This window comes from Cucurbita moschata, unplaced genomic scaffold (genome assembly GCF_002738365.1).
Source record: "Cucurbita moschata cultivar Rifu unplaced genomic scaffold, Cmos_1.0 Cmo_Scf00028, whole genome shotgun sequence".
Lineage (NCBI taxonomy): Eukaryota > Viridiplantae > Streptophyta > Magnoliopsida > Cucurbitales > Cucurbitaceae > Cucurbita > Cucurbita moschata.
In genome coordinates, this window is record NW_019268544.1 from 1,896,017 (window position 1) to 1,908,661 (window position 12,645).

The following is a 12,645-nucleotide window of genomic DNA, read 5'->3' on the forward strand; positions in this document are numbered from 1 at the left end:
TAAAAAAAAAAAAAAAAAAAAAAAACAGAAAAAAGAGAGAGACATGAAACATGGAAGAGGAAAAAAGAAAAGAAATGAAGTGTCCCAAACACTAGGGAAGATTCGAAGGTGTGAACACAAGTACAGAGTTTTACTGTGCTCAAAAGAATAATATATTTCTGAAGATTTCAAACCAACGGGCCGCCATGACTTGCTCAGCCTTTTCTTTGTTTTTGGCCTTTTTTCTCTAAAGCTTCTGTAAGTACATATACATATACATATATATATATATATACACACACTTGTCTCAGTTTGGGTTTTCCATTTTTATGAATAACAAGAGGCAGTGGCTTGTCAAAGCGTCCCAACCCTTGGATTCAGTGATTAAATCCATCCAATGGTTGGAACGTATTAAGTTGTTATTTAGAGTGTAATTTAATTATGATTAGTATGGGAGGGATCAAATTAATGAGGCTTTAATACATACAATAATAGAATTGGAGCTCTGGTAAGGTAGGCCATTAATCATGGAATGAGTTCCAAGTATGCATGAAAATGGCATGTTTTGACTTTCCATTGCTATATTACTATCACTATTAAGTATATATATATATTATTTTTGTAAGTAATCTTTTTTTCAAATATAGAAATTGTTATTATATTGAAGGTATCAATTAATCTGCAACATCATATTAAACCTTCCAATTTACGATTAGGATAATTGAGAGTTGTCCCACGTAAGGAATACTATGTGATACAATGAACACTATCTCAAATTTCTTTAATTTTTTTTGGAAAAATTTAATGGGATTGGAGGCACGAACATAGAATGCGCTTTCAAGTGGGTGAAAGGGCATATGAAAAAATGAAGAGAAAGTAGAAGGCAGGCAAAAGAATTGGTATCCCCTTTGGTTAATAAAGAAATTAGCAAGTTGGGTGTTACAAAACCCTAAAAATTCCACCTTTTTTCGGCCTCGAACAAAGTGAAGCTATAGAACCCTATTATTAAAAGACACAGAAACCCACGAGCAGGCATTGGCAGGGGGGAAAAAACAAGGAACCAACTTAATGCACTAACAACCAGATTGGAACAAGATGCTGAGGGCTCTCTGAGTAAGTAGAGGACAAAGGATGTGCAGTTCAAAAGTTGAGAGAGTTAGAAGAGAAAAAACAGGAGCACATGGTTGATGGTTGAGTACTGCTGTGTTCAAGCTGCAGCCTTTCTGAACCAACGATTCCTTCTGTCTCTTTTTTTTTTTATTTATAAAATTATGATTATGAAAAGAGTGATGGACGGGGTGAGATTTCAAATAGTTTTGGAAATGAAGGCTGCACAAAACAAAGTTTATTAGTGGGTAGGCGACTGCTTAGGACCACTGGAACCCAAGATCCACCCACCCCTTCCATTCTTATTTATTATTCTTTTTGCGGCATTCTTTTTGCTTTTCAATTTTTAATTTTCATGTTTGGGTCAAATAAATCAAGGATCTTTTAATGCATTAATATTTTTTTGGACACACATGTTCTCCAATCATGTGTGCGTTAGGTAGTTGGTAATGAAATTTTGTGTTTAGTTTATGTTTGTATATGTGTTTGTGTTGTTTGCCATGACCCCATCTACAGGAAGTGAATGAACTTTATACTTAATATTCAACTATATTTCATAATCTTTTTTTTTTTTTAATAAAAAAAACACATTTCTTATACTTGACTAGTTTTAGCTACTTGTAATAAGGTTTTATATTGATCCATATTCTTAGTTTATTTTTAATTTTTCTAGGAAAATAGTCTCCTTTAGTTTTCCTAACATTTCTCATATGAAAATGATTACTATTAACTTGTTTCTACGTTAAGATTTTAAATAGTTTCGCTGATTTCATTTTCATTAGCTTCCATTCTAACTTTTCTCATTTTGGCTCTGGTAACGATTATTTTAGTTTGAATGAGTTTGTGATAGTTGACTCAAAACAAATGTGGAAGGGTCTTGTCGAAAAGAATGGAATGTTGTTTCACTTTACTGGATGCATTATCTCGTATGGTAAGCGTGCTTCTTATTTCAAATTCAAACATGTGATCGAATTGGATGGAATATAGAAGTTTATGTGGCCAAATATGTGGCATTCTCTAAAGGGTTTGTCTATGAATTGAGGGTATTGGATTTTGATCTCTCAATTGACTTAACTTAGGTTGTAATATTTATTGAGGGAAGGGAAAGGAATGATAGAGGTCGATCTCCTATCAACTTTGGTGACTGATTGTGTCCTTCTCTTTAGCTTTTCCTTTTGAGACCTTTTTAAATTCATTCAAGGAAATTGAACAAAATACCTTTTTTTCAACTCACAGCAGCCTGCTCAATGCTCAACTAGCGCCTACTTCTCTTATGGAAACTGCTCAGTTCAGGCCTTGTTTTTAGTCACAACAGATAGCCAATATTTCAACAGAACCCTCTCGTTTCCTTCTCCGATTTTGCAATAACAGCAGTGATGGTTGTTGAGGATTATTGGGAGTGAGTCCCACGTTGATTAATTTAGTGGAAGAACATGAGTTTATAAGCGAGGAATACTATCTCCATTCGTACGAAGCATTTTGGGGACGCCCAAAGCAAAGATATGAGAGCTTATGTTCAAAGTGGACAATGTCGTTCCTAGTGGAGATCCGTGATTCCTAACAAGGTCTTGTAATGGAAATTAAGAAGATCACAATGATTCAAACCAATAAGCTATTCGTTTTTTGCAAACCCGCTTAAAATATTTGTGAGATAGATATTTGCAATATATTATTAAAAAAGAAAATGAGTGCTTTTGGTTGAGAGTAACAGTACAAGGGAAGTGCATAGATATGATTGAATATTCAAAACTACTTGAACCAGCTACCACTAACGCAAAGAACAACAACAACAACCAAAAAATAAGGCTTACATATAAACAAAACAATTGTATATTTGACCGAATCTCAGCAGTCCCTACTATAAGTGCTCGTGTGCCCTTTTCAATATTTATTCACATATTAATATTATTATATAGTTTAATGCAACCCTTTTGACTCCAACACTATATTATAAAATCATTACAACCTTAAAAAACATTTACATGTATCACTTGACACTTTCACTTTTCCAAGTCAACCCACCTCTGCCTGTCTATTTTAATTCGAATATACCCCAACCAAAACCATTCTATTTTCCCTCTTAGTTCCTATAGCTATATATATAGCTCCCTATGAACCGGGCCATAATTGGAGAAGTTTATAAACACTTGGTCAAAATTAAAATAATGTTAATGCATATTGGGGGTATGAATACTAATGTGGTATGTAACTAATGGGAAAATCAGGTCAAAGGCACCACAGATCGCAAGAGGAAAAAAGGAGCCCACACCACTTCATTCTGTCACAAAGTGTGTGAATAGCTTTCAAATCAGAAGGTCAATTTTAAAATTTGGAATATAATAATGATGATGATATTGATGATAGTAAGGCTAAATTTAATAAGGTTAGTGGTATGCCTCAAGTCCACTTGAGAGTCTGTTGTGTTGCAGCAGCCATGCCGTAGTTTTAAACATAATTTAAAATTGGAATAGGTAAAATTGATGGCAGAATATTTCCGGAAGAGAGGCCACTTGGGTTGGTTCCTGAATATATGGAAGCCTCCTCCCACTAATATTGGCATTAAAAATGAAAAAGAAAAGAAAGAGTGTATTGAATATGTATAGTGGGAAGGTGTGGATCAGAGGCAAGAGCATTTGTTGTGGAGTAGGGGCTGTGTTTTGGTGGAAGGGATGATCTCTTCTCAACCCTCCACTTTTTAAATTTCAGGTCTTTTCCTTTGTCAAAAGGGTCATTATTCCATTAATCATGCCGTCCTTTTAATCACTATAATTTTTTAATCACTATATTATGAATTATACAAGTCTTATGACTTCTTTTTTTTGTATAATGCTAACTTTTCCTATGATACCAAACTTCATCATTCATCATGGATGAAATACTTCCATCCCATACTAAACTCCCCAAAATGAGAGCATCGCTGGTTATCCCATCAATGTTGATATGTCGGTAAGAGAGCTCCATGGAAAACTGTTTGGGGAATCAAATTTAGATTCTTATTAATTTGAGAGGTGAGGATCTTGAGTATAGTATGTAACCTTGATGGGTGAGAATAATTTAAATGGAATCTGAAAAATAATACAAATATGATTGATAAGATACGACCCAATGGACCATTGTAATGTTATTTAACCAACTTTAAGATTTTGTCCATTTTTGCCCGTTATGTATTGTTGGTAGCCTCACGATTTTTAAAACGCGTTTATTAGGGAAAAATTTCCACACCCTTTATGAGGGGTGTTTCGTTCCACTCTTGGGCTTTCCCTCGAATGTGTATGCTAGAGAGAGGTTTTACTCCCTTACAAAGAATGCTTTGTTTTCCTCTCTAACCGATGTGGGATCTCACATGGACAAATGATCACTTTAGACCTCTCATGTGTATTATCGTCTAGTTATCGTAGTTCGAATTCCTTTAAATTGAATGATTAATAATGGTTTAGATACCAACCAAATAACACATTCAAATAAAAAGTAATAATAATAAATATATATTTGGTCTCTTCTTTGTGCAGCTATATGATCTATGATACGCTCGAGTTTGTTCCCATTTCATTAGAGAGCAGTATAAACAAAGCAAATAAACTATAATAAAGCGAACAAATTTCCATTTCCACTTAAAAATGTATAAATGGTTTTACATTCGTTTTTTTTTTTTTTTTTCATGAAAGCAATCCAAGTAGTTACATAAACTTCATAGAGCTAATTATGAAGCTTAACATACGTATCACACGAGGCCCACTTTGGTTTTTCCGGCCTCACATCAAATGCTTCATAGAGAAATAGATAATAATAATAATAATAATCATAATCATAATATTGCAGCTTTAGTTCTGAATGGAATGGCCAACGCCTGGGCTATGGCCGGGGGTGGTTGGCCTGAAGTCATCCATCTTCCGGCCCGGAGACGAACCCGCCGCTGTGGTGGGAGGGCTTGGAGTAGAAACAGCGCCATCTGTTCCTTTTCCTTCCGCCACACTTTCGCCATGGAATTGGAAATGAGCCTCTTTTGCTGACCTGGCAGAGAGTTGGTGATTTGTGTGTGTTTTGAGTGGCCTGCTGAAGGCAGAATCTATAAAATGAGAGAAAATTAGAAGGGCAATGAAAAGAAAGGCAAAGCTTAGGTTGGTTGGTGGCATGGTTTTGAAGAGGAGGGCAGTTGAACAAATTCAAACAGAAGCCAATAAAGCTGTAATGAGATGGTAGAAGGGCTAAGAGAGAGTATGTGCAGAAGAAGCATAAACTGAAGGGCTATTTATAGGAGAAGTGGGAGATACTTTGTGTTATTTGTGAGCTCGCCCAAGCAGTGGAGGCCCCCATTTTGGGCTCCCAATTGGCTAAACAAAAGTAACTAGGATTTGCTAATGGGGGGTTTAAATAATTAAGTTCTGATCTTTGACTTTTCATCTCTCACAAAAGGGAGGACTTTTATATAGGGAAATTTGGGAGTTGTAGGGGTTGACCGCTGATTATTAAAGGATAACTTTTTTAGTGTTTATATGAAATTTTTTAGTGTTTGGCCTCTTCTCCCCCCATTATTTGTCATTTCTTTTAACCATTGTTGTGGCGAGCTTGGTGTATAAATTATGTTGAGCAATTCTTTTCCGGCTCACAAAAGTAAGAGTAACAATATCAAATATAGCAATATAGCAAGAACTCTTTCTTGCTTTTTAGCCTGTGACCAGCATGTAAAGGCTGTCTAAAGTATGAAGAAATATCTGAATGTGCAACAACATTCTTTCTAAATTGGAGCCCAAGTAGAAATTTAAGCCACGCCACAAAAGCTCCTACTTTGTTTTCGCAAATGTTAGCTTACATTTACAATTCATTTTGGCCAAACAGAGTATTAAACAAAAAGGGTTGGCCCTCAATCAATGATGGTTGATTGAGAGGGAAGAAACAGTGAAAACACTCCAAACAACATGCAGCCGAACACCATTCAAACTGGTTCAGCTACTTTGTTAAGAGAACTGGCAGGAGGACATCTTTTCAGTAATCTGCATGTAGAAGATGCTCATAAGCGGTCCCTTTAAGAGTAACCTTAACATCTTCCCAGTTCTTGATGTGATCGGACAAGTTTCCTTTGTGTATCTTAACTTGACGGCTTCTTAGTTCCACTGGTGGCAGGTTAAGAAACTCTTGTACATCTTTCAGTCTCTGCAACAAGAATTGAGGGTTTGTCAGTAAGAACAAAGCTGCAGTAGATGGGTAGGGGAAAGGCAATTACAATCACTAAGCTTCCAGTTGTCCCTTACCGTTCGATTATTGATTAGGTCCTCATAGTACAAAATGAGGTGCCTCGTGTTACCAAAGTACTCTAAGGCCTTTGCAATTGTTGCCTCCATTCCCTCCAAATCAGAGATCAAGGAGGTAGCATTTATAACAGGTTTGTACTTGGAAAGTGCTTTGGCCTGAAACAATGTTCAATTGAATCTCTTTAAGACCCGAGTAACAAGGAAAATCTAGCCAAAGGTAGCAACAGAGAGAGAGGGGGAGAGAAACCTCTTCTAGAGAATGCACATGTGATTTGTGGGTTCCATTCAACATCTTAGCATAACGGTCATATGAATTTGCAAGAACCGAAACCATACGACATAGTAGGTTTCTCCGAAAGAGAAAAATTGTAGAAACACCTCTACGGTTGAAGTAGTCTGCTATTTCTTCATGATTCTGCATCAATCCCTATTTAAATAAAATGAAATCAGGTTCACAACATTCCACATAATCAGATATATTTATGAACATACATGGCCTTGTATCTCCTCAAGGGTGGAGAGGAGGAAGTGTACATAAACCCATAGAAACTACCTAACAAGCATCTATTATAATGTAAAATAACTCACAAGGAAGCTTCTAAGAATATGCAGACTAGGAATTACCTATAGATTCAAAAGAAAGATAAGAAGTTACCCCAACACCCCTTAAAATTTTCAATCCATACTTTGTCATTCAAAAGTATGCTATGAATTGGGCATTCTCAAAATAAACAAACTCGATGCTATTGTGGCAAGATGGTTTATTTGCAGTTCTTTGAATCTTTTGGCTTGGGAGGAATAAGAGAGTATATCAAGGTGTAGAGGGTTCATTCAAAAACGTTTGGAGCACTGCTCACTCTAATGTTACCATATGAATTTTTGTGAATGTAACAGCCCAACACACTGCTAGCAGACATTGTCCGTTTTGGCCCATTACGTATTACCGTCAGCCTCATGGTTTTAAAACACATCTACTAGGGAGATGTCTCCACACTCTCATAAGGAATGTTTCGTTCTATTCTCTAACCGATATGGGATCTCACAGTAACCTTACTCTTTTTGCTGCTTAGGGCCTATCTTTTACATGCTTTGTATTCAAGTAAATACTACAAAGCTGTATTTTATATTCTCGGAAAACAATTTTCAACGAAGGGTGGCCCTTTACCTTCCATACAACTTCTGAAAGAAGTATGAGAAGTCCTTGGATCAAAATATAGAACTTTAAAGGGCTACCAATAACATTTCCAGCTTTGAATGAAACAAATATACTAGTATGATGGTTCCAAATCATCAATTAACGGTCATAACATGATGAAAAAGGAACTTTTTATTACCTGATTAAGCATCCACTTGAAGCCAACTGCTGCAGAACAATGGTTCTTAGAAGCACTACTGAGCCAGTCCAAATTGTAGATCCTATCCAGAGTCTGTACAATTGTGGTAATATTCTTTCGCCGATCCAAAACAGAAAACACTTCTCCATTAGAGCTTGCATTAACATGACTATTCAGAAGACTCTCGAACCATCCACTTCCTGACCTCTGCATCGAAACAATCGCAAAGAGTCTTACTGGATTGTTTGAGCATTCAGCCCTGATAGAACACAAAAGTAAGTATTTAGAGATAAACTTTGGGACTCATGAGCAGAAGCACAAGTTTCAAATACCTGCTAAAAGTTTTGGGTCTTGGATAATGCTCAGGAGGAAGTTTCTTCAGTCTAATACTTAGCTCAGGACATTCTGCTATTTGAACCCTCAAAAATCTCGCCTTGGTGTGAGTATTTAACTGCTTCACACAGATTGAGCATATATAAACACTACAGACCATTGCAAACATCAAAACTGCCATTCTCAACAATAGAGGAGATTTCTTGGGAGATTTTATAATCAGAGTATCCTGTGAAACCATGAAAGGTGAAAAGAACATAGGTTATTGTCACAATATAATAACTCAGGCCTATCCAATAGATGAAATTTTCACAAGAAAATTGAAGGAATTGAAGATTAAAGTACAGGGACATGGTGATACAAAGTGATGAATAACGCATACCCAGTGAAACTCAAATACATGTACAGTTTAGATGGAACATTTCCATGTGAAAATAATGGCTACGGACACATTTCTGAAAACAATTTCTTCAATATATGAACTGGCCCAAGGAATAGTAAAGTAAACGCATCCCCCACCCCCCTTTCAACCACCAAAACCCCACACAGAAACATGTAGAAGACTAGCTATGACACAGCCAAAATACATTACAGTTAGTCAGATACCCTTAAATCACAATGGTGGTAACGAGAATTAAAGAACAAAAAAAGTGATATCTTTAAGGCAGATTGTTCCATAAACGAAGAAAAGAAGCTTCTCGACCTCAAAACAACCAAAAACATTTAAACTATAAAAATAAAATACAAAATAAAAACTAGGAAGGAAAATCTATTGAAACCCAGAATCTGCATGAAGCAAACCAGCAACTTGGCTATAACCCAAAAGAAAATCGAACTGGAAAGGTAAAGTGCAGACAAAGAAGAAAAACTCAGAACGAAGGAGTACCTTGTTGAAGAAACAGATACTTTCCGCCATATGTATCACAAGAACAGCTAAAAAAAGAAACAGAGGACAGATATCAGCTTAGAACCGTCGACCCTGTTTTTACTCTAACCCCAGCAGCTGCCTATCAGCTTCAAAAACAAGCGAAAGAGAGATTCAAAGATAGACGCATTTGGGTTAAGCTGAAGAAGCCAACTTCGCCACGTGACGCACACAGAACAAGAAGAAACAAGCTGACGCGTAATTTAAATGGGATTGGGCTCGGTCTGTTTTCAAATTCCAAACAAAATCGAAAATTTGTAAATACTCCGTGCAACTCCCGTTGTCTGTTACTCAAAAACCCGACCCAGACGGCGTAATGCGAAACAGAACCAATCGACAAGTGCAAAAAAACAGCTATTTACCAAACGCTAAAGAAAGTTGCAGAGCCGCGTCAAAGACAGAAGGTGGGGCAGTGAGGGAGAAAAAAAGGCATCGTCAAAAGAACACCCCTTAGACTACGATGCCTTTTTTTTCCCTACGGGGGAGATAAATTAATCATGGAAGATCTCGGTATTAATTTTATCACCTTCCAACGCTGATTAACCTGGCTTTAAATGCTGCTAATGTGATCTTATTAATGCAACTTTCTGGATAATTAAAATAATAATAATAAAGAACACTGCAGGCGGCAGGAGCCTCGTTGGAGAGCGATCCCCCCAATTATTTTAAACTGGGGACACTATATTGTACTGTTCTTCTCTTTTCTGTTTTTCTTTAAAAATAATTTAAAAGAAAGTGTTTTTTTTTAAAAAAATTTTATAAATATATATGTATACACGTTTGATCTCTTGAATTTGGTGTCCAACCTGACATCCTACCTTTACCCTTTTTCATCATTAAATTATAATTTGTCTACAAAATCAAATTTAGGTCTACATTTTCTAAAGTTAATATTTAGAAATAATCTTTTACAGACAGAAGCCACTAGTAGATTAAGCAGGTTTGAACAGCTACATATTCCATCTTTCACTTCTATTAGATTTTTATCAAATCTACCGAATTCTTACTTCTTTTTAATTATATAATATAAATTTCAATCTTAAATTTTAGAAGTATAATGAGGTGAAATTATAATTCGACATAAATGGTGGTTATATTTGTAAATTTAGTAACATTAAATCATATTATAACATCAAAACAACCAACTTAACTGTAAACAAGTTCTAATTAGACTTCAATTTCGATTTCAAGTACAAGTGGTGGAGTATGAATCGTGTAAAATTTGTTTAGAAGAACGTATGGAATGAATTTATGAGTGGTAAGTAAAAAAGGGTGAGGATGGGGCCGCATGATCATTCACAATGAGTGCCTAAACACAGCATCCTTATCTCGCAAGCAATTTTTGTAATGAACCATCCCCACCCCATGCTTTTGAGTGCTTCATAGAACACCTCCTTTTTTCTTTCCAAACGTTTGTTGTGTAATCTTATGAAAAAGTAGGTCATAGTAAATTTTGTTGATTAATAAGTTTTTTTTTTTAAATTGACGATTGAAAACAAAATGATTACAGATGATTGCTTCTTCTTGGTTGATTAGACTATATCCATTCTATATACAACTTGTAAACAAATATATATTTTTGAAATTGACTATCGAAAACAAAATGAACTATGATAACAATATTATTTTTTTAAAAAGATAACAATTAAATCTCTATGTTACATCATCGTAAGATAAAAGAAAATTAACCACATCAAAGAAAAATGATAACAGATGTGACATAGTTTTTTTTTTTTCTTTTTTATATTTAACTCTGGCCAATTTGTCAACTGAATTAAGTATTTTCTAATTTCAAATTTAAACTCCTTCATATATCAGCGTGTAGGTCAAACATATGGATAAGGATTGCATATTATTCTAAATAAAAAAAATTATACAAGCCAGTCCGTCAACATTGACTTCTGACTTTTGTAACCGTCTTAAAAAAAAAGAAAGCGAAACAAACTGAAACCATGATGTTTTTCCTATTAGCGAAATCAAGCAAAGATGTTAGGTTAGAAATACGCAAGGCAATTAATTAGTTAGAGCTGCCTTAAAGTTGAAGCTTTAAAATGAAGACGTGCATCCCACGCTGATATGATTTCATCAAATGTAAATAAAAATGAAGTGGAAATGGACTGCAACAATTATTGTAATTCTTTACCCAAGAAGGAGAAGGAAGAGAGCTGTAATTGAATAAAAATGTCCTACCTGGATATGGACTGCAACAATTATTTTCAAATAAAAATCATGGCTATGGATGGGCTCATCTGCCTAAATTTGCACCCCACAACTTTTTATATACATATATATACTTCCACAAATCAAGCAAATTTGTGTCACTACCTTATAACTTAACTCTACAGAATATCAATATAGTTTAAATATGGAATAAATAATTACCTTCTGCCAATCCTATTCTCACGACAAAACAAATATATGTAATTGAATACATAACATCTAATTTACAATTGGTATGATCGAAATCCATTCTTATGCACATTTGACTCCTACTTATATACTCCCGATCTACTCGACGGCACTACACATTCACCACCCATAAATATGATAAGAGAACATCAGGAATACTAACTGTTGTACGGACTCTTTATACATTGGAGCTCTAGCATATATGAAGATGGTATACGATATGTAAAGTACACAAAATGAATGAAATAATGTTAGACAAATAATAAACAAATGAACCTCATCATACGGCTACAGCTTTTTACACGTCAATTTAAGCAAATATTTGCTGGATGACCATCTCTGCATTTCCATTATACTGTGCAAGAAGATGGATGGCATCAGCCCTGGGCAAAGCAAGAAACTCCTGAACCCAAGCACAAAAATTTTGCATCATAAGTATATGGAGAAAGCCTTCAACAGAAGAACTATAGAAAAAAACCGCATTTTCTACCAAACATAATTTGTAAAAAGCCCGTGGAAACAAATCCAGACAAAACAGGGGGTGATAAAAGTTTGTTGTTCAAGTTGAACTTACTTACCATGACTTTAAGTATTGCATTTTCATCACCAGCATCTATCGATGACGCTTGCATAGGACTGCTACCATCTTCTGAGGTTCTTGTAGCCGAAGATTTTGCCACTTGGGAAGAACCATGGATGCAACTATCTGAATTTGATTTCAACAGCGCACCAGAAGTAGAAAGCGAAGGCAGATTAACTTCCTTCAAGGAATCAATCTTCAGAAGACTTTCGAACCGATCCTTGCACATTTGAAGTTTAAACCATTCACTATGAGAGTGAACTGTGGCTCTCATCAACTTCATTAGTCGGGGTTCTTCAATACCTAGTCTCCTACCAAAAGCAACCTGTCGAAAATGTAAAATTTTTAGTCATATTGCTGCATATGAATAGAAACAGAGCATAGTCTATTTTGTTTTCTTCATGGTAGAATTTTTTGTAAACGTAACAAGGTTTATCTCCTATTAAGTCAGTATTCTAATACCATTATGACATTCTTTTACCTGCTCGCATATATAACCATCTTGTATAATGAGGCAGATTAGGGATGTAGCAATAGGGTACATAACAGAAAATAATGAGGCAGATTAGGGAGGTGCAGTGATCAACCTACCTTGAAGATGGGACCTTTCATCCAATAGGTCAGTCAAACAAACATTCATTCGGATAATTCCCAAAGCAAAATGTTCAAATTTTCACTAGAATACTAGATAAGAAAAGGAAAGTTACTCCCCCCCCCCCCCCCCCCCCC

General features: G+C 35.5%; 2 protein-coding genes across 2 annotated transcripts in view; both read right to left on the reverse strand.

Moving 5' to 3' along the window:
* Positions 1-5,780: 5,780 nt before the first annotated feature.
* Positions 5,781-9,428, reverse strand: LOC111463594. The gene is made up of 6 exons (XM_023107595.1): positions 8,889-9,428; positions 8,002-8,231; positions 7,670-7,928; positions 6,583-6,762; positions 6,336-6,491; positions 5,781-6,237 (listed from the first exon to the last, which is right to left on the reverse strand). Exons 1-6 carry the CDS (start codon positions 8,916-8,918, stop codon positions 6,070-6,072), a joined length of 1,023 nt encoding a protein of 340 aa, XP_022963363.1. The 5' UTR covers positions 8,919-9,428; the 3' UTR covers positions 5,781-6,069.
* A 1,896-nt stretch (positions 9,429-11,324) lies between these two features.
* LOC111463509 overlaps positions 11,325-12,645 on the reverse strand; it is an 8,795-nt gene continuing 7,474 nt past the window's right edge. The window contains exons 11-12 of the mRNA XM_023107466.1: positions 11,915-12,241; positions 11,325-11,739 (exon numbers count right to left, since the gene is read on the reverse strand). Of these exons, the coding sequence (XP_022963234.1) occupies positions 11,647-11,739; positions 11,915-12,241 (420 nt within the window). The 3' untranslated portion in view covers positions 11,325-11,646. The remainder of the gene's footprint in view (positions 11,740-11,914; positions 12,242-12,645) is intronic.

Bases quoted from the DNA above. Each gene is read 5' to 3' on its own strand.
- LOC111463594 (XM_023107595.1), bottom strand. From the start codon at position 8,918: ATGGCGGAAAGTATCTGTTTCTTCAACAAG. The intron at 6,763-7,669 runs GTAATAAAAAGT...TTATTTAAATAG, and splicing joins TCAAGTGGATGCTTAATCAG to GGATTGATGCAGAATCATGA. The intron at 6,492-6,582 runs GTTTCTCTCCCC...ACATTGTTTCAG, and splicing joins ATGTGCATTCTCTAGAAGAG to GCCAAAGCACTTTCCAAGTA.